The sequence below is a fragment of the Stegastes partitus genome, unplaced genomic scaffold (assembly GCF_000690725.1).
Source record: "Stegastes partitus isolate 25-593 unplaced genomic scaffold, Stegastes_partitus-1.0.2 Scaffold413, whole genome shotgun sequence".
NCBI lineage: Eukaryota > Metazoa > Chordata > Actinopteri > Pomacentridae > Stegastes > Stegastes partitus.
This window is the reverse complement of record NW_007578144.1, coordinates 368739-390676: the sequence shown is the minus strand read 5'-3', so window position 1 is coordinate 390676 and position 21938 is coordinate 368739. Positions and strand designations below refer to the sequence as shown.

General features: G+C 40.6%; 3 protein-coding genes across 8 annotated transcripts in view; all 3 read right to left on the bottom strand.

Annotated features, from left to right (window-relative positions):
• kif13a (kinesin family member 13A) overlaps positions 1-5102 on the bottom strand; it is a 55898-nt gene extending 50796 nt beyond the window's left edge. For 4 of the 6 annotated variants that reach the window (XM_008285699.1, XM_008285701.1, XM_008285702.1 and 1 more), the window contains exons 1-2: positions 4577-5101; positions 4247-4337 (exon numbers count right to left, since the gene is read on the bottom strand). In XM_008285699.1, coding sequence (XP_008283921.1) covers positions 4247-4337; positions 4577-4631 — 146 coding nt within the window. In that variant the 5' untranslated portion in view covers positions 4632-5101. Of the gene's footprint in view, positions 1-4246; positions 4338-4576 lie in introns of all 6 variants that reach the window. The other 2 variants (XM_008285698.1, XM_008285697.1) reach the window with 1 other exon arrangement.
• A 1795-nt stretch (positions 5103-6897) lies between these two features.
• LOC103360066 (E3 ubiquitin-protein ligase NHLRC1) lies at positions 6898-8420 on the bottom strand. Its single transcript, XM_008285715.1, has one exon. It carries the CDS (start codon positions 8418-8420, stop codon positions 7158-7160), a length of 1263 nt encoding a protein of 420 aa, XP_008283937.1. The 3' UTR covers positions 6898-7157.
• A 675-nt stretch (positions 8421-9095) lies between these two features.
• On the bottom strand, positions 9096-21678 carry ptdss1a (phosphatidylserine synthase 1a). The gene is made up of 13 exons (XM_008285696.1): positions 21331-21678; positions 19648-19739; positions 19331-19375; positions 19113-19237; positions 18850-19008; positions 18454-18605; positions 17042-17183; positions 13962-14074; positions 13775-13840; positions 13270-13369; positions 13028-13096; positions 10927-10993; positions 9096-10755 (listed from the first exon to the last, which is right to left on the bottom strand). Exons 1-13 carry the CDS (start codon positions 21510-21512, stop codon positions 10661-10663), a joined length of 1407 nt encoding a protein of 468 aa, XP_008283918.1. The 5' UTR covers positions 21513-21678; the 3' UTR covers positions 9096-10660.
• Positions 21679-21938: the final 260 nt, after the last annotated feature.

The following is a 21938-nucleotide window of genomic DNA, read 5'->3' as shown; positions in this document are numbered from 1 at the left end:
TCGTATGAGTGGTAAAAATTGTATAATCTGCCAGATAGAAACTTAAGTATATTCTTTCTAAGTAAAATGTGTTTAATGTAGAGTCCAGCCCAAGAAAATGTTTCTTTATTGGGATGAACAACTGTACCGTATAATATCCTACGGTATAGCTGCTGGCTGTTATTCACTGCACAGATATAGAAAGTAGTCGTCAAATGTTGGCATCTAACTTCCAGCAGATAGAAACATGTCTATGTTCTCTGCATGTCGAATTAATGGTAAATGTAGTGACACTAGAAAAGGAGACAACCATGGTATCATATCGTAATCAGCTGCTGGCTGTTATTTACTGCACAAAAAAGTGGTACAAATCTTGGTTTCCAACCCTTTGCCAGACAGAAATACATCTATGTTCGCTGTATGTTAAATGTTTTTTTTAAATGCAGCAACACTAACAGTACAAAGAAAGGCACTGAGGACCACAACACACATCTATCTGAATATATTTCAAAGATGATTTAACAAAACTCAAGGACTAAAAGGACAGGAGACGCAGCATCCTCATGGTGGATCACTTAATTGTAGCTTCACTCCGCAACACACAGATTACAATACCCCAAGTAAGCAAGATAACACAGGCTGGTGGAGATAAACCCAATTGAGCTCTTGTAACCATCAGTGATAAGAAGAGATTAGAGGGGAAATTACAAGCCTGGACACGGACATTACCAGATAAAGACATATTTCCGCTGAGCGTCTTGAAATACGGGAGCTACAGCAGCAGGAGGCAGAAAAAAGAGTCAACTGTACAAAGCCAAATGCTGAGAGGAATAAGTAGTTTCCAATAATGGCATGTTTTTGTACAGCAACAGAAGACAAAAGACTTCCTCTGAGCCCATTGTGTCGCTCTTAAAAGTCGGCTGTGGTTGGTTTTTGCAGCAACTCTGTGCATCTGAGGTGAAATACACAGAAAAGCCGGCAGTCTACGGCCCTGTACTCGACTGTTGACGGACATGCTGGGGCATGATGGATGTAATACGGCCCCATTGTGTTGAGTCGAAGGGTATTTTCTTGTCAAGATGCTCCACCACTCATCCCCCACGCCGCCGCCAGCACCCTCAGGTATTTCTCCGCCCCCTCCTTGACTGTGTCTAAAACGCCAAAAGGAGAGCAGACCGGCGCGTAAGAAACAAACAATAAAAAAAAAAAAAAAACTACGTTCCCAGATTCCCGTTTCAAATGCGCCATTCGTGCCAGCCTAACAGGCAGATGAAAGACGAAACTCGGGGGAAACTTAACCTCTCGCCCCGAAGTCACAATCCAATGTTTCGTTTGCCCACCGCTGAGATTATTGTTCATTTCTCAGGGAAATCGGAGAGGAGGGTGGAGGTCACGAGTGTAGCCATAATGCTCCATCATGCGCAGATTGAGGCTCAGTCATCAAAGGAAATCCCGTATGTTTCTTCAAATTCTTTCACGTGATTTAGGCCGTCCGACGAACCGGATTAAAGTTTTAAATGTCTAATTGATGATTCAACGTGCTTCCAAGCTTGAAGCCACATTTTGAGTTTTTAGGTAAAACATCGAGATCTAGACGTTGAACAACAGCTAGTCCATAAAAATACCCATCGCTGCCGAGCCTGTGCATTCCCACGAGAGAGGGGGAAAAAAGTTCCCATGATCTCGGCCCCTGCAGCCATATTAGGCCCGCTAATACCCACTAAATCTGACACATCTCCAACACACAGGAACAGGTGTCTTCAAAACAAGGCGAAGGCTCAGCCATCAGGGTATCCCCGTTCTGCGGCTCCACACGCAGCAGAAAGGAAAATTATATGGTTTGAGAAAACCATGGCAGCCTAAACACAGAGACCCAAAACACACACAGCACCAGCACTGAAATGTTAACAAGTAATTATATGCCTGGACTCCGCTATAGAGGAGAAATGTGACATAATAAAGCCAGAGTGAATCAGAGGGTCAGGGTCACTTTACAGCTTCAGAAAGAGGAATCCGTGCACGAGCGATACTGCATCTGAATCAGATACGGAATCTTCCGCTGAATGAAAACGTGAAATGTGTTTGTGTCTCGGTCATCTGCATGGCAACAGGTAGGAGTGGAAACACGCAGAGAAAACATCAGACCCAGTCATCCTGCATCTCACTGACCTTTCCGCTCACAGCAGCTTTTTGTTGTTAAGCTTCCTGCTCCACATATGTTCGCTTTGTGCGCGATTTTTTTTGTGCTTAATTGCCTGGAAAGCAGCCATTGTGTGGCAATTTCTCTTCTGATAATTGCCTTAAATACAGGTTAATGCTTGGACCCGAGCTGCTGCTGGAAGGGCGGAGGGGAGGAGAGCTCATTTGCCATTCATGCTAGTTACAGCAGAGAAAGTGTTACAGTTTTAACAGGACTGGATGTGGGCCACGAGAGAAGCCTTGACTGCATCTATTCACCTCCCATGATTTCATCCTCAGCTGTGGACCTTACGCCTGTCGCCCGAAGAGTTGTTTGCACATTTGAAATGGAATTATATGAGCGATAAATCAAAGAAAGAAACTGTTTGTTTTTTTTCTCCAAATGAGCATGCTCTTTAGATTTATTTGCGCCTCTGGGTAATCAGGTCAGCTGTCTAATCATGTGTGACGCGGGAGGAGAGCTAACGAACCAAAATTGAAGAGGAGCCTTCAGCTGCGATGAGTGAAATGAAACATCTCCACGTTGAAAACATGAAATTTAGCCGACATCTCCACTGAAACCATTCTGGATCCATACCTACACCTTTTGCACCTTGTATTTATGAACTTAAACTGCACGTTTACTTACATACAACTGGATTTTTTTTGCACTACTTTTTCATAAATGTGCAATATCGAGAAGCGCAACAGCAGTTAGGCGGCTGTTTTATAGTTCCTGCTAAATAAATATCTCCCTAAACTGTTTGCACTGCTGTCATCAGGCAAACGTTTCCAGGGCATTAAAGGAAGAACCTCCAGAATGATCAGCAGCTTCATGCTACAAGCTGTCAGAATGCTGATCCAGATATGCAAACACTGGTTTATTTAAACTGATTGGATCGTGAAGAAACGCTCTCTCATCTTGCCTGTACGACTGTGTGTGTACAGCAAAATGACAATAAGCCTGATCTGATGAATACACTACCTTTAAAAGTTTTCAGAAATACACTAGATTTCATATCTGAAAACTGAATGATTGTGTGAATCTGGTAACAGGATGGCTGCTTAGTTTCATTCTACACTGACAATCAAGGAACTCTATTCTATAACAGATGAGCTTTCCTTTCCTGGACTGTTTTTTTTAGCCATGACAACTCCTGGTGAAAGTCTGGAGCAACCGGTCGATCACAACTTAGAGCCAAAGTTGCACAATTGCAAAACAATGCAATCAGCAAATCGCTGCAAAGGCTGCAATTTAGAATATAAACACGTCTCCTTTCGGATGAGCCTTTCTTTTTAATCTGTGAGAACGTCTGCTAAAGTGTGACTTAACACCACCGTGAACTGCACAAAGCTGGATGAACGCCACTTGAAGCGAAAGTTGCACGATCGCAATTCGACACAACTAGCAAATCACAAATCCTGCAATTAAGGATAGAAACTGTGCAGTTTCACGTCAACCTCCTGGTGTGATTGATGCCATCTCTGCTTTAAAACAACTCAACAGTGATTATTACACCAAATCATGTCAAAAAAACACAATCAGACAACCCCACCACATCATTCAAGCCTTGTTTTGAACACAAATTACATCCACAAGCGGCCCGAGGCTCCACATTCATCTCTCAAGAACGTCTTTTGGTGTCAAACAAGTCTTCAACCTCCAGGAATATCAGGTTGGAGCGATTATGCCGAGATGATTGGTAGGTATTGGAAAGTTCACATGAATTGCATAACGGAAAGATCAAGTTGCAAGCAGGTGGGTGACAGACACCACGTCCTCTGCTGCAGTGCAGTATCATCCCCCCCCTCTCTCTCCACATTTACTGGCATCCATTTGTTGAGAATTTAAAGAAATTGCAGCTTTAATCCTGTGCAGCAGGATCATGCAGGTGCTGTCTTTTTCTTTTTTCTTTGTGGTGCAGCAGGATACATGTGCTAATCAAGGGTGGGAGAGTCTTTTTTTTCCCTGCTCTGCACTGCAAACACTGTGACTTTAACACAACCACAAGCAAGCGATGCGTTAACAAATCCTCCCTCCTTTCTTCATCTGCAAAACACTTCTTGGCAGCGTTTCAGCTTTGTTTACCTGTTCTCTCCCTTTGCATTGGAGGGTGGCGGGTGCAGAACTGTTTGGTTGTCCTCCATTTCCACGACACATTTCGTGTTCAGTTCAATTTCTGCAGAGAGAAGTTTTGTCGGGACAGTAAAAAAAAAAAAAAGCACAATTGCGGGGGTGTGAGGAGCGAAGAGAAAACCTAAAAAGAAACTCTGCTCTGATTTTACAAAACTCACTTCATAAGTCAAACTGAAAGCAGCAATGGCGAAGACAGCGAAAAACTTTATGATAATGTGGCGTGAATCCGAGGAGACAGATTTGGATTTTTTTTTAAAGACAAAGCGTCGTTAAAGCACTTACCCCTGCGGTTCATGGGCCGAACTCTCACTGCAACTTTTACCTTTGTATCCGACATTTTCGTCCACTTTTTTCACTCCCACCCTGCTGCCTATGCGCTGAGCTATCAATGTATAGTCTGAGGATCCCCCCGACAAGAAGCCCGGATTTGTGCCGGAGACAAAAAAAAACAAAAAAAACAGGGAGCAACAGCGCGTTAAACAAGCCCGAAAAGAGTCCAGACTTCGAGGAGAACAGATGGGATTATGTTCATTTTTTGCTTTATATCCATCCGGGTTGGCTTCTTGTGCAAATCCAGCGCTCTGCTCCAGCCCCAGACAGCATCCCCACCGCCATCTTCCACTGGGAGCACGACTGCTCTCGCTCCTCTGGCGGACTGGAGAGGCTGTGCCAAACTCGGGGGGTGAACGGATTTTACGCACCGCGCCGCTTACCGGAGGGGGAACCGAAGGACGAGGAACAATGTGGTTCTGGGTTGGACGACGACTCGGTTCACAGCGATCGACCATCACGATTCACTCAGAGACAAGGGAGGAGGTGAAAGTGAAGTCAAAAAAAAAAAGTTTTAACAGACTTATAAAACACATGACCTGCTGGTGGTCAGTTCTCACACTAACACAGACTTGATCTGTTGTTATTTGACAAATACAAAGAACTGTAACAACAACAACAATAATAAATGCAAATATTAGCTATATTAATTAAAAACATAATAACTGTGATAAATACCTATAAATATGTGTATTACGGCTACACAAATCAATATTATTATTATAATATTAGGAATAATAACACTGTAAAAAATAACTAATTTTATAAGATTTTTTCTTTTTATTTTACAGATTTTATTTATTTATTTATTGTAACATATTTTGGAAACACACGAAAATAAAATAACGAAAAAGGAGATTTTATGAATTTTGTGATTTTTTACATATCTAATGCATAAGAATTACAGTAATAATACCCATAGCAGTATTAGTATTAATGGTAGTAGTAGCAATGAAAATGAATCATATTTGTTACACTTTATAAACATTTGTCATTTATAGAATATTTATTTTTATTTGATTTCCTGTAATTTGAAGATACACAAAACATTTACAAATTATATAATGCTGTGAATTTGCTTTTCTGATATAATAATAATAGCAATAATAATACCTATGAAGAGCTATATATGTTTAAAAAAAAAAAAAAAGTAATAAAAATAACTCATTAATACTTACCTACTTTAAATTACTTTTTTAAATTTTTTTAAAATACACAAAGTATCAATAAAATTTAGTGTTTAACAGTTCATTGTACAAATAAACAAATGACTAAACAAATAGAGCTTATTGGCACTGTAAAAAAAATTGTTTTACAGGATTTTCTTTTTATTTTACAGGTTTTTCAATATTTTTTAAAAATACATTAACTTATCTATACAATTGCAAAAATAGACAGTGAATGTACATGATAAATATAAAAAAATAATAATAGCAATAATACAAAAATAATTACAAAAAGCTGTATTTTGTGCTATACTGTAAAAAAAAATCTGTAAATTTATTAGTTTTCATTTTCATTTGACAAATTGTAGTATATTTTTGATACACAAAATATCAATAAAACTATTAAAATACACATATAGTACATGCTCAATGTATAATAATGATAATAATTATCATCATCATCATAGGAATTGTGGTGATGATAATTATTATTTTAAAAAAGTGCAATACATTATAAAAATCATCAGTTTAATTAAAACAGGCAAAATTTTCATGCCTAACATAAAGGAACAATAACAACAACAACAATTAATTATTATTGTTATTATTATTATTGCTATTATTATTATTATAAGCTGTAGAAGTTTTCCATTTTTATTTTAGAGATTTTTTTCCTGTATTTTTGAAATATATAAAGAATATCTATAATAAAAAAAATGTAATGTGAATGTACATGACTAACGTCAAGTAATAATAATAATAATAATAATAATAATAGTAATAATAATAATAATAGATTTGAAATACATTAAAATATTCAATTGTATATACATCATATATCATACAACAGACTGTGAATTTACATTAATAATAATAATAATGAACACTTGTGAAGAGCTTTGCAATGTGTCACACTGTAAAAAAAAAAAAAAAAAGTAATTTTTCAGAAGTTTCATTGTTTTACAAAACAAAGAAAAACATCATGTGAAGGCGTGAGTTGTGGAATGTGTGTGAATTTTCTTTCTTGTCTCGTTTCTTACCTTGTGATTCCTGACACATCTTTGTGCAGCTTTGCAGGGCCTCAGGCACAGATTGGAAACCGTTGTGTTCTCGTATTATTGAATGATTTTATTTTCAATGCTGGGACATTTGAAACAATCCAATGCTTAACACAATATTATCAAATCACCGACTCTACTGTCTGTATAACAAAAATACAATCCGGGATGTGTTAGCTTGACATTTACAAACTAAAACTGTTCTTTCATGACATTTTTTTTACATTTTGTGTAAAACTAAACTTGTATTTAGAAATCAAGAAACTCAAAAATAGATTATAAATATCACCCATGACTCAAGTCTCTGTTTTAAGTTTGCTCATGCATCTGCTTCATCAGGGGTTCAGTGTCAGATGCAGCAGAATAAATCTTCACTGTATGATCTCCACTATCCAGGGCGATGAGCGTGTTGTTCAGCAACACCAACCCAACGGGGCGGATGAGATGATCTGCCACTAGAGGAGTTACAACTGGGCCGTTCTGGAGCTTCCCTAAACTACAAATCATCCCCTGATTACAGTCAGTCACAATCACGTCTCCATCTCTGTCGAACACGAGCCCCGACATGTTCAGCCTCAGCGTGGACAGCAGGCTCAGGCTGAAACTGTCCGTCTGGTAAAGCAGGTGGAAGTCTTTAGAAAACACTCTCAGTCTTCTGCATCGCTGCCTCTCTGTTGTGACCTCGGTTAGATGCTCCATCACCGCCGTGTTCCCGGTTAGCCGACAGCAGGCCACCGCTTTGGGACACTGAAGATCCGAAATGGGTGTTTGATGCTCCAGAAGGACGCCATGATTGTAGTCCACTTTGACCTGGGACAGAGTGCCGGCCTGGACGTCTGAGACCAGAATCTGCCCACAGCTGTCGGTGTCCACACCCCAGGGCAGCTGGAAGGAATCCTTCACGGTCAAGACGTGATTGCCCCTGGAGGTAAAAACCTTCACGGCTTTATCCCCTGCATCCGTCACCACCACGTACCCACTGGGAGTCACTGCCACATCTACCGGGTAGCAGATCTCCCCACTGGCTTTTCCTTTTCGCCCAAAACTGTGCAGCTTCCTTCCCTGGAGATTAAACACCACCACCCTCTTCTCTCCATCATGCACCACCATTATTGTCCCAGAAGACCCTAATACAGCCATCCCAGTGGGGTTGATAAGAGTCCCCCACCCACCAAACGCAGCATGGAGGTGCAGAGTTGTGCATGTCAGACCTGTGGCCAACGTAAATCCTCCATTTGCCCTGTGAGGAGGAGGAAGAGGAGGAGGAGGAGGAGGAACCCGAGACAACAGAAGCTCCTGCAGGTCACTGAGAACCTGGCAGTGGGAGGTGCTGTCAACGCTGCACAGCTGCCGACAGAACGGGCACTCCAGCTTCCTGAGGAGAGGGTGGGACAGCGCCGTGATGCATTCCAGACACAGAACATGGCCACAGGAAAGGTTCTGCGGTCTGCGCCCCCTCTGCTGAGTGCTGAACGTCTCGAAGCAGACTTTACACTCCAGCAGGTTGATCTGGATCTCTCTCAGGATCCCCTCAGGGCCCAGGCTGCCGTGACGTGCCAGACTCTTGGCCATGGCTAAAATATCCTGATGTTGTGTCAACCTACTGGGGCTCTCAGGCAACAGATGCAGGCTGCAGGAGGCTCAGGAAACCAGGAGAGAACGACTGCTGACATAAGTGAGAAGAAGAGACGGATATTAAAGCACTGAACTGCAACAATTTCCACTTTACAGGCATGTCCTGTGCTGTTTAGGCCCAGAAAATCACGTGATACCTCACACTGAACTGAGGCTCTCTGCTGCCCTCCTTTGGAAATCAGCTCACACACAAGTTGGAGAAGCAAGTAGTAGTAAAAACAATCCTAACATGTGTATTAAATGTTAAAATAGGAACATGTTCGCTTTGATTTAAATCCAAAAAAGCTTGACTTTAGGTCATGTTTAGGATTATTTGGCATTTATTTGCTGCCGTTTTCCAAAGAAGCAGCAATTGTACCTTCAAACGTGTCTCGTTATAGGTCAGCATGAGGCAGCTATTTCCGTCTGGGTTTCATGGCGTGCAGACGGAGTGAAATCTGATCCGACATGGGCCGTGCTTGAGTCAGCCAATCCAGCACTCCTTTGCTGCTGCAGGACGCTCTTCAGAGGTCGAACAAGGTCATCCACGATTTGCTATTGTTAAGAAAACAGCCTCCTGCTATTGTGAATGTGGCGTTCAGTGTTGGAAAAACAAGAGCAACGACTCAGGAGTAAGAGGAAATGTAAAACATTTTTAATATGTTTCCTTAATTCACAGTGAAAAAGAACAGCACAAGTCGTTTTCAGCTGAATTGTTGTTGTTGTTGTTTTTTTTTTGGCAAATGACATCTAAATCCGGAGACAATGTACCATTTATAGTGTGTGATGTAGCACGGGAGCCTGGTCCTTTTCCGCAGAGGTCGACTTCTGGATTGTCAAGGATTATGAGGGATATATTTGTACTGAGATGATGCCGGCGGAGCAAATGAAAATAAACCATCAATAAAGCACTCGAGGCCAAAAGAATCAACACACAAAAAAAACAAAAAGCGCCCAAATTTAGTCTCATTACAAACTGAGAATTAAAAAAAAAGAACATGCAAACAGGCACAAGGGGTGAATTAAAAATGTTACTCTGACAGTGAAAGACAAACAATACTGGTGTCCTGCTGTGTGGTGTAATACGAAGAATATTCTTTTGTCTACTCTTTTTTTTTTTTCTCACATTTTCCTACTAAAACGTTTGATTTGACACGGCCATGCAAATGCAACAACGAGAAACGGTAAAAGAAAGCCACCTGCACACACGGACCAGGGAGAACCTGACGACACATGCAGGAGTCTGAATAATTGCCCTCTCTTAGTACAGTAAAAATAAAAAAAATAATAATAATAGCAGCCACAGGTGGACAGGGGAGAGTAAAATCACTCAAGGTCACGATGATTCACAAAAAACTCCAACATTACAAAAAAATGTACAGTATTTTCAAGGAAGAAAAAAAAAAAAACATTCTGCAAAGTGCTTCAACTGTGTGCTTTGCTGTGTTACAGGTCAAACACAAAACCTCAGTCAATGGTTCTATCGAGCTAAAGCTGTACTGCATCGAAGTCATGCCCACATTCAAGTTAAAAACACCAAACAGTGAACATCTAGGATGTAACTAGACAATCAGTGACAGATAATTATAGATTTTTTTTTAAAAAAACAAACAAAAAAAAAGACTTTTCTGTGCTTATAAACACAGAGGCTCCAATCAAAGTGATAAATTCTACATCATGGCTTTTAACATTGAAATGTGTCGAACCAACATACTGGAGTTAAAACTGTACATCAATAATGATACTGTATCATAGGATAAATGTTTGTAAATTATAGTTTTTTCGGCTACAATGATCATGCAGTCACACCTAGAATAGGCAGTTTGTATTGCCAGACACACACTCACTCAAACTACCACTCTTCCTTTACTCTCTTTCACACACAAAGAAACCTGTGATCAGTGGTTTTCTTTTTTTCTTTTTCTTTTTTTACAACCACAGCACAGTTTTTAGTTGTGCATCTCTGCAGCCTGAGCCGCTGCGCGCCTAATAACACTGCATGGACACGTTCATCCACCTAAGTCTCTGCCGTCTGCCTCCCCCCTCCCCCCCCTGCTGCAGGGGGGCTTTCTAGACTTCATTTACAGCCGGAAGTGGTTGTTTCTTTATCTTTCACCCCCACCTTCCTTCTCAACCTGTAATCCTTCACACTTCGGAGTGCGTTCAGGAGCCACCCAGCGGCCTCCGGCTCCGATTCCTTACTGGCTGTCGAGGCCGTTAATGGATTTGCTCTTTCCGGAGCCCTTCCCTCTTCGTCTGGTTGTGGGGCTGTCGCCGTCCGCATCCATCTCCCCTGAAACATCAAATGTTAAAAATAAAACAAGGTAAAGCAACTGTGTGTATTTGCAGTGCGAGTAAGACACAAGTCCAAACACTAGAGGTCACCCCTTCACAAGATAAACATTTGGAGATTGATGCAGATTTTTTATGAGCCTTGTGGTTAATTGCAGTAAAGCCACCTTACCTGTAAATCCCTCAAACATTTGGTCAGGAGACTCGGCGTAATTACTGTCCTCGCATTCTGAGAAGCTCTGCGAGAGGATAAAAAGGGGGTTAAGACACATGACACGCATACCTTTAACAGCTAACTGACCCTGTGCAGATTTCCCAGAGCAGCGACTGATAAGATCATTAAAAGGGAAAAACCCAGAGAGCTGACACTCGCTGAGAGTCGGCTGATGCGAGCGTTTGGACACGGACGCGGCTTGTTTTTCACAAATAGGTGTCAGTTTGTTGCAGCTTTATTTAGACTTGACAGGACTATTATAGAAAGTCGCCTGCTTGTGAAAAATGTCCCTTCTGTGATGGATGTGTTAACTTATTTAGGTTTAATTAATGGACCATCATGAGCCTGTAGGGATGACACTTCCATAAAAACTTCTCCTCAATCTTATTTCTTTAATTAATAGATGGAGAATTAATACCAAGAATCACAACCGCGGCACCTTCAGAAAGTATTTATAGGAGGGAGACTGTGAGAAACACACAAAAAACAAACTGTGACGGATTGTCAGGAATTCTGTTGATTTTGCATCCTGATATACTTTGGTTTCTTATTTCACAGTGAATGTTGCTGATTGTATGATGTGCACAGATACATTTAGGTTATTTAGGCGACCATTGTTAAAAATAAAACGAGAAAAGATGCTTCCAGGGGATAAAGTTTATCCACGGTTTATGATTTCAACACTAAAAAGTCCATCTATGTGTGATAAAACTGTATCCAACTACAGAAACTTATGGTGCTATAAAATGTATTTTCATTGTTACTCATCTACCTTTTAGCTACGTTTATAGTGGGAGAACTTGCTCTGTATTGCCTTTATAATCAACATAGTGTCCTGAGCTGAAACAGGAACACCTCCCTAACAGAAAAAACTTGACAGAAAATACAGTGACTTCAGCAAACTGTTTAAGACTTTTACAGTACTGTCTGAAGTGCGCAATTTCGTGTACGGTAAGATTCTGATCAATCCTGTCTCCATGTTGGGAATAATTTAGAATTATGATTAACTGATGAAGTTATCGTTGTGTAGTAAATGTGCTCTCTTCGAAGATCTCATCTGGATCCTGCTGCTGTCTGATGCCGTTGGGATTTAATAAACTCAGAGGAAAGATTATAAAGCTGCAAGCAACAATCGAAACTTCAACTCCTGTTAATGCTCTGAGGTCCGTGTGTGTCTCCATTAACTAAAAAGAAACAAATCTGCTGTGTGTTTCAAATCACACTTTTTCTTTTTAACTTTAAGTTAACTGTCCCCACAAAGTTTGTACCGTTTCATGCAGCATGCGTACAATCAGGACGTCCAACTTCTTCATAAAAATGCGTCTTAAACTTTCCCGGTTGCAGTCCACAATGTGAAATCAGCTGTCATCTGTCTGTGCATTCTCTGCTTTTCAAGCTTGTTCATACTTGTTTCAGACACTGTGACATGTGACGTAACGGCACAAAGAATTGTGGGTCAGACATACCAGAAAAACATGCTGGCTTACAAACTGCATAATTTAACCGGATGTAGTGGGACATGTGGGTTCGTTTAGCATACTGCATTTGACATACTGTGTATCAGGATGTACTAAATCTTTTTCTGGCAAACTACATAGTATGGTAGCATAGAGATGTGAATGCACCCTGTGCTTTTTAAGCTCTCTGTAATGTTTATAGACGGCCCACACAGCTACCTAGCTGCTGCTACACATAACTGTTAAAGTCATTTAATGCTGCTTTCACTTGCACTCATTAAAACTTGTTCATGTGAGCTTCAGGGAATGACCTTGACCGATCCGATCTGGTGTGGCCAATAAGATTTCAAGGGTGGCCGTGGCGCCTTCTTGGAAGCGTCACTGATGGGATATGTTAACCTTCACACACGTGGTACGTAAAGTGTTTTTCTAAACAGCCGCAATGTTCTCCCCACCCACTTTCAACACAATATTTATACAGAATATTCTGGGGAAACAGATATTGTCAACATGGCCTTAGCAAGGCAAACAAGACATCTGTGTACATTTACATTTCTTTGTAAAAGGAAAAACACTTGTGAAAGCTGAAGCAATAAACATACCTTTTCCCTTGGACCATATGTCTCTGCATACCAAACCATTCCATACAGACACAGGAATGTAATGAAGGCCTGAAAAAACAGATCAAAGGTAAGAGACTGCTAAAAGATTCACAGAAAATCCATAACCAATAACCTACAGCAAGGAGAGCTTTTGATGGTAAATGATTGATGTTCAAACAGAATGACAGATGAGAAAATGACAGTGTGTTGGTGGTTAGGCTCCTGCTAGGTGCAGATCTTACCAAACACAAGAGCCAGAGGATCACATAGAGGATCTGTGTTTTTGAGAACAAGTCCTGTCCAAACTTAATACATGCCAAGGCCTCCAGAAAGGCTATTGCCCTGTGAATGAGGGGAGAAAAAGCAAACACGACTGAAACCTCTGACCCACATGCAGTAGAAAAAAGAAAGAAAAAGCTCAAAACAAATATGTTTGTTGGCGGCTGTTACCTGAGAGGCTCACTGGCCTGAACAAGGTAACATTAGCTCATGGAAATCTATTACTGTTTTAGGACAAAAGCATTCCTGATATAGGTCAACCGACTGACAGCTCGGACCTGTGAAGTGCCTGAACAAATACAAGTGTTTGTGCCACCTGCTAGGTCAGTTAACCTCTTTTATCTGCCATCGCCGCCTGTTTCTGTCACGTCATGTATATACTGTACACGACTGTTTTCATGTAAATAAAACATGTAGTGCAACTGACTTTTGAGGATGTCATCAGGGTTACAAATTGCTTGTACTTACCCAAACACCCAGCACTGGGTCCCAACTCTCTTGCACTGCGTGTCTGTAAGGTACGCATAATACTGCCTGAAGCAAAAGCAAACACAGTGCAACCGTTAGCAACTTTCAGTCCCAGCCGCTTCCTGGCCTTATCGTAAACCTGTCTGTCCAGCTGTCAAAACAAGGTCCGAAACAGGTTAAACTGTACCTTACAGTTGGAGCCGTGATGATACCGACGAACAGGATTCGACACCAGCTCAGAGCGTGGCTCGCGGGAAAGATGAAAATGTGTTTAAGGAAGAATGTGTTCAACTCTGTTAGCTGTGAAAGAAAAAAAAAGAAGAGAGAGAAACAGAAGATGATAAAGACTATCATGTTAAGACGCTATAATTAAACATAACACGTAGTCTGTAATTACGAGGACAGAACAACGCTTCTGTTGTTTGCTGGAACTAAAAATCTCATAATCCTTTTATATATAATCCCTCAAACATAAAAATGACCTTTCTCAGTGTGAGCTCATTTTTTGGTGCAATATAAAGTTCTTTATAGAACAATAGCTGGAAGTAGAGAGAACTTAAACATGTCTTCTGTGCAGTACGACAAAGTTATAACACCATAAATCATTTAATCGGACAAACATGAAGTCGAATTTCTTTGACTCGTTCAACAAAAACTGATAAAAACTTGAAAACATGGACAATATTTTTCCAAGTGCCCAATGGTGATAGCAAAACTGGAAAAAATAATTGTGGCTCTACATGCTAAAGATATTTTACAACTTAGCATCCTCAATCCATCACTGCTGCAGTTGAAAATCCCCAAATTCTTTCAGTTTTTACACTTTCTTGCTCTGGTAAATGGTGTAACTTTGGCGATTTTTTAAAGATGACATCTGTTTCAAATCCACTGGTGGGTTTTAGAGTTCAGAGGGTTAAACAATAATACCTTAATCTTCTACAAATATGAATTCTTACTATGATATCAGCAGTAATTCTCTTGCATTCAGAGCTTGTTTTGAGGGAATTCTTTTGCGGTTATCCATCCAGCAAGACAAACAAATGCTTATTTTACTGTTTAAACATTACAAATGTGCTCAAACGCCCCCAGACTTGACAGTCGCACATTTAAATTTCAGAACTCTTTAATTTTAAATCCCTTGTGTTACAGTAAACACAACAGGGATGTTTTGAGTAAGACAGTCGTGAATGAATTATTCCTGAATTCCACTTAGCTGCTCCAGTTTTGGAGTCCCGGTATTATACGTGCTGGCTCAGTTTCACGGCTGACTGGGAGAACCGAACAGAACGGAGCCCTCACTGATGTTATTCGTAACACCTGTGCATTTTCTACTGTGGTTCGTCAATATGTGGGGGCTTGGTACGGAAAACGAAATGCGCACACTGCATGAGGACAAAATATTATTCTGTGGGTGAACAGCAAATGATGCCACACAGATATACAGTTGAATATTTCTTCATAAAAAACACCACTGAAGCAGAAATACGAGTAGGGCATGGTCGTAAATACAGAATTGTTAATACAATTTATTATTAAGTCATGTCGGTTCATGTTAATATGTACTATAGTGGTTAAAGATACTTTATATTTTCTGGCAATTTCATCAAATTTGTGCATCTCCTCTTGTCATGAGCTGACTTAGTGTTCTCTGTTTTGACCATAAATCTTTTCACAGGACAAGCACAAGTGTTGTGAATAACATCTAACGAGGCCTCTGTAACTAGAAAGCCATGCCAGTGAGAATGTGTGCACAAAAGCAGGGTCCTGAAACTGGTGCACATAAAAGGAACGTTACTAATGTTGTGTACTTTTAAAATACAGACAATTGTGAGAGGAATGTGTAATATGTTGTCTGCTGCAATTGTCCCTTTTAAGTGATATCTTTGCTTTTTTTTTCTTACTTCTACATCATTTCTAGCAAAATAAAGTTATGGGTTTTTTTTGTTTGTTTTACGGTATTTCTAATAATTCAGCTTTATCATTTATCAGAGCCAGAAAAATACAAAGAATTTTCAGATTTTCAACATTCCGACAGTGAATGTAATATGTCTGTTCTAAAAATTAACCAAATCTAAGCTTAAAATCATTATATTTAACCAAAATCACTATATTCTACTATAAACAAAAGAACACAAATCTCTGAGAAAAATAAAAAATTCTGCAATGACTGACAAAGTTTTAGGGACTATTCAGCTGAACTGCAGGCTGTGCTTAAGTTGTAAAACATCTATAATTTTTTTTGGTTTGTTTAACATACGTATTGGTAATCCCTGTGGGCACTTTTTATGAAATAAACAAAGAAATCCAACTTCCATTCTCTAAGATTTATAGCATTAGAACTGTTGAGTTCTGTCTATATCTAGCCATGGTTGTGCTGTTTCCATACATGTGCTGGACTTGATTTTGCAGTTTAAAAATGAGCCCACAGTGAGTCAAAACAGGACAAGAGCAGGTTTAAATGGCCTGCAGAATGTTTATAGACTGCTCAGTGACCACATCATACAAAAATGTAACGCTTATTTAAATTAATTTGAGGTGAAGTTAGGACACTAACAAAGACTCTCTGCAAGTCAGACTTGGATAACCACGTTGAAAACAATAACAGCAGTGTATTTGGTGGGAGACTCTGTCAAAGTCCTACTCATCCTCACTGAAAGATAATGAGGGGGAGGTCTGCAGCAATGTTATTCACTCATTTGGCCAGAGGCCCGAGTGGTTGAACTCGGTGAAGAGCAGCTAGAGTGTCACGATGCTGAGCAGAGCCGAGCCTTCCCCCCCATCCCTTCAGCTAACTCTCAAAGACTGGTAATTACTTTTTAAGGCCTTGAGAGAGTTGTCAGCTGCCTGAGTGAGTGAGGGAGAGGAGAGGATGGTGTCGCTTCGTCACCAAACAAAAATTGGGAGAAACAGCAGCCTTTAGCTTTCGTCACCATGGCAGCCTGTGGCTAGAAATTCTGGCAGCTGAAGTCGACTCTCCAGTGGAGAGCAACGGCGCTTACTCAAGTTCTCCATCCATGGTTTTCTCATTATCATAAATTGCTCCCAAGTAATCCAGCCCGTCTCACACTTATGGGATTAGCTGTTAATATGCAGACAGCAGGACACTCGGTCATTATAAGGATCCATGTGGGACAGGTTTTAGATTTCAGGAACTCAGCAGCCAATTAGATTAGCCAGGACTTAGCACGCACAGCACGTCGGATGATCTCCGACTAGTCAGCACTTAGTCACCATGAGAAGGCGAGAGCGGATTTCTCGCCGACCCACCTGCCAGATGATCATGAACAGATAGACGCCCATGACCCGCTGCAGGGAAGACTTCGGGTCAAGCCAGCGCACATAAGTCCAGCTCGCAGGGGTGAACTGCAGCACGGCTCGCTTGATCTTCCCCGTGGTGGTGTGGATGTCCCTGTTTGGGAAGCACAGAAGGAGGATTACAAAGACTTGCAGATAGATTTACAATAAGTATTATGTTAGTGCAGCAGACAAAGCCAGATGAAAGTAATGCCATCGCATAAATCATTCAAGTCCACTCTTGGCTGATGAACACGTGGGATTATTTTTCAAAACAACAATTTCAGCTTTAGATTGTACAGAAAATGTCTCGCTGGGCTGGAATAGACCTTACTGTAACGTTACAAAGTCGTAAACGCAAATTAAAACACAGTAGATTGTTCTTTTTCATCTTATTTTATCTATTCTTAACTACATCTTGTGATATTGTTGTATATGGCAAAATAAATTATGAATAATGTAAAACTGTCTTTCACTGGGCTGACGATGGAAATCTTCTTGAAATAACAACGTAAGCAGAGATGCTAAAAAATGGAAAACTGCATAATAATTCTTTAGCTTGTCATATCATCCTTTAACTCTCTAAATCCAAACATTTTCTGGCGGATTTATCTTTTAAATTGCCAAAACTTATCACAGAAAGAAACAGTAAAAACAGACAGAATCGTCAACCGTCGTTAACCGCTCATCAGTGATGTTCTTTCTGTTGAGAAAATGATCCAAATCGAACCTTGAAATCGTTGTATTTTGTCAAAATCCCTTTTATATGCAAATCATATTTTAAAAAGTGCCATAAATAGAGCAGTTGCACAAATCAGATTCAGAAAAAAGCAAAAAATAATAATTTTTAACTCTTAAAAAAATGTAGGTGTGGTTCAGATTTTATTCAATTTTATGTAAAATAAGTAATCCAAGAAATTCAACTTTTTTTTTTTTTATTTTAAAAAGTTTATGAGATTAGAACTGTTGGCATAAAATACGTTCTATATTGACTTCTTTCTATTTTTGTGCTGTTTCCATAGAGGTGCAGGACTTTATTTTGCAGTGAAAAATGAGCCCACAGTGAGTAAAAATGCAACAGGAGCAAAAAAAAAAAAAAAAAACATCCAAAAACTGCTTAATGCCAGATTTTTGGCTTTGAGTTTAACTGTGGTAACATATACATGCTGCTAATGTATTATTGCCAGTATATCAGGCGTATTCCTACCATAAAATTCATGCACCAGGCTACAATATAAAGCCCCCTTCAGTTTTCTCACACTGTTAATAACTTTGCAACTGAAAAAGCTGAGTTAATACTGATCATACAGTGTAAGGATGGACACAAAAATGTACAAAATTTGACAACACAGCTGTGATCAAATTTTCAGACCATAAAGTCATACTTAATACTGGCCCAGTGGTAGGTCCTCATCTCCAAAAAGCGGCAGACAGTCATGCCAAGCCAGATTCCCCCTCCATTACACAGCAGAATATCCAGAATCACTTGGTCCCACCAGCACTCAGCAAAGTTAGGCAACAGATGCATGAAGAAAAGCTACGGAGAAGAGAATGCAATGAGAGCGAACACCATAACTGCATAAATCGGTTTTATTTTAGTCTGAAATATCTAATATGTGTTATGTAAAATAATAGAAAATGGCCAAAAACCCATCTTTTTGCACTGGATAAACCACTTACATCACCAGCTTAGGTGGCCTTAAAAATTCTCCATTATAAAGAGAAAGAGAGGCAGGCAGGCAGAGAGAAAGTGACAGGATGCCAAGCGTCCTAATCTGTACCTCAGTAAGCTCCCAGGTAATACTGATGGTCCAACACAGGCCGTAGCTTCGAATGAGAAGGGCCTTCATGCCCCAGCCCCAGAAATGGCTGAACGCAAAAATGTCAAAATGGCTCAGGATTCTCTCCCAGGTGATGACATGGCAGTTCACAGCATATTCCTGCAGGCAGCAGCACAGATAGCCTCATTACAGTGATTGATAATCCTGTGATAGCGAGCGCAAGTGGTGCATGTAAATCAATGTGAAAAAAAAGAATCACTCACCATTATGTCTGCCTCTCTCTTGGCGTAGCGCAGATTTGGATCCAACCAGTACATGAGCTGCTTCACCTGCTGCCAGTTGAGGAAGATGATGAAAACCAGGAACAGGAAGTAGAGGACACTGAGGCCTGAGCAGAAGGAGGGCATGACATTCAGAAATGGAAAGCAAACGCCAACACAAAAGTCGTTTTTGCCCTCCGAGACTTTCGGCAAACACTCACCAAAAACGATTCGCCATATTGCTGGATGCGGTCTGGTGAAGGGACCTAGAATGAGGCACATTTAGTATGCAAGTCATGGAATAGACTCTCGAACAAAAATAACACCATGCTGACTGAGGTTGTTCACCCTCGGTTTCAGATTTAGCTCAGTTCCTTTTATTCCTCTCATAATGAGTCACTTGTGAAAAACAGGTTTTAGTATTAACTGTTATAAAATACGACAGTTTGTGAAGCACCTTCAGGCTAACTGTAATTAAAGTATACACATTTGGCTAAGTTTAACAATACAATAAACATTCTGCCGGGCGTTTGCTCACCGTTAGGAAATGCCAGAACACTGATGACAAGGAAGAAGGAGATGACCAGAATGAGCCCCACCCAGACGTTACTGTCATGGTTTCCATCATCTCTGCCGAGGAAAGTAAGAGTTTCCCAATGAGCATTTAACAACACAAGTAATACTGAGGTATGTTGACCAGCTTTCACATCCTGGATGACACACTTACATGTCCTCAAGCTTCAAACAACAATAACAATACATACAATAAAGAAGATAATTTTCTTTCTAGTTACAGTTAAGCCCAGAATTATCCATGCCAATGCAAAATTTTGATTTATAGTGCATTTTTATTGGACCAATAGGTTTCTTCAGGCTGGAAATGACATCAACAAGTGGGGAAAAAAGGTACAGTCTTGTGTCAATTATAAATTTTAACTATTTCTATTTCTTTGTCATCCCTCTGGTCTTCAGCTCCTTCACAGATTCTGGATGGATTCAGGCTTGGTTTCTATTCACCTCTTTGGCTGTATGTCTCACATTGTTATCTTGTTGGATGCTCCAATGCTGCCGAAGGACAAGGTTTTCTGCAGACTGCCCAATGCTTTCCTTCACTATCTTAATGTTATCCTCTTTCTCATGAGGTTCAACAACAAGGTTGAATGAAAAACACCCCAAAGCATCACATTCCCATCACTATGTTTGACTGTGGGGATGGTGCTCTTGGGGCTGAATGCTTCTCCTTTCTTTCTCCAAATGAAAGCCACATCCCCGTGTCCAAACAACTCCGTTTCATCTCATCTGACCACAGAGCTGATGACTAAATGCTTTCTTCTTTGTCTACGTGAGCTTTTGTGGGTCTTGTTCGGTGTCTCCTCTTCAGATGTTGCTACCAGAACTGCTCACATTCATCATGATGCTTGATCCTTGGATTCTTTTCGGCCTCTCACACTTCCTTCGTTGCCTGCACATGGGTCACCTTTCACTTCCTACCACACCCTTGGAAGCTTTATCGCTGTATGGCACTCCTTGTACGTTTTAATGACCATTTGCTCTGTGGCCACTGGACCTTGAAAACACTTGGTTATTAATTTATAGACTTTCAATGTCTTGTGAGCAGCTACAACTCTTTCTCAATGATTTCTCTTATAGCAAGCTCACTGAGATTTATGGTTACTTTATAACCATGGTTTGTAATTGACTAGTAACTGATTAGAGAGCATCACCTGTTCTCAGGTTATAGTGCATTAAAAATGCTGTAGGACCTATTAAAAAGCTGTATTTCCTCAAGCATTTCCAACAATTACAAGTGTTATAGGTAATGAATAACACAAACACACTTTACAGTATTATTTCCAGCCAGAAAAAAAACAACTTAGCAGTCAAATAAAAATTCACTTTAAATCAAAACTTGATTTTTAGCTAAACTGTCACTTGTCACTGTTGCAGCTAATGTCAGGTCAGGAAACAGTGTTTACTGCTGGATATACGTTATATAACTTACCCTAAGCCTGTTTTTATGAGCTTAGGTTGACGTTTAATGACAGCAGGGATTAGGAAAGTTACTTACTATAAGCGAGGAAAGCCAATAACGGGCAGTAAAGCTAGTTAGCTAAGCCTCCCTGTGTACCTGCCTGAGCATCACTGCTGCTGCGGCTAGCCGAGCTAAGCTAACACCCCCGGAGCTAGCTGGCTAGCTAGCGTTAGCCGCGAACGGACTCACCTTGTAAACGCGAAATACATGAGACTGAGCACCGTGCATGTCAGCAGCGTGATCGTGTGCGGCCGGTAGAAAAACTCTATGGTGATATCCTCAACCTGCTGCTCGTTTATCATTCGGAAATGCATTCTGTAGTTCACATCATCCTTGCTCAAGGTATGGGATCCGCTATACAGGGTCGCCATAGCCGGACGAAGGCAGGCAGGAGAGCAGCGGCAGCAGCAGCAGCAGCAGCAGCCTCTCACAGGAGAAAGTGATCCATCTCCAGCGGCGACCAAAACACACCGAAACAGCCCGAATAAATATTTAAAGTTACATAACTAGCAAGCAGCAGAGGCAAACAGCGGATGGGTTAAACAGGAGGGGGGGAAGAGAGTTTTAGGGAAATTGTTCACTTTTGATTTTGATTGGCTGACATGTTTGCTGGGGCGTGTCCCAAGGCGGAAGAGCTCCCCTTCATCATGTGCTCATTGTTTTTAGCGTGACTTCCATGCAAGGACGTTGACGCATAACCGATTTACTAAGACTGCCTTAACTATGCGAGCTAGCCAGAAGCTATTAGCAGTCTGCGCAGGCTTTGGAAACCTGAGCACAGCACAAACATGCAGCTA

Coding starts and splice junctions, on each gene's coding strand:
- LOC103360066 (XM_008285715.1), bottom strand. CDS start 8,420: ATGGCCAAGAGTCTGGCACGTCACGGCAGCCTGGGCCCTGAGGGGATC.
- ptdss1a (XM_008285696.1), bottom strand. CDS start 21,512: ATGGCGACCCTGTATAGCGGATCCCATACCTTGAGCAAGGATGATGTG. Junction 19,740..21,330: donor ATGTATTTCGCGTTTACAAG/GTGAGTCCGTTC, acceptor TTTCCTCGGCAG/AGATGATGGAAACCATGACA. Junction 13,841..13,961: donor ATCACGGCTCCAACTGTAAG/GTACAGTTTAAC, acceptor CTTTTGCTTCAG/GCAGTATTATGCGTACCTTA.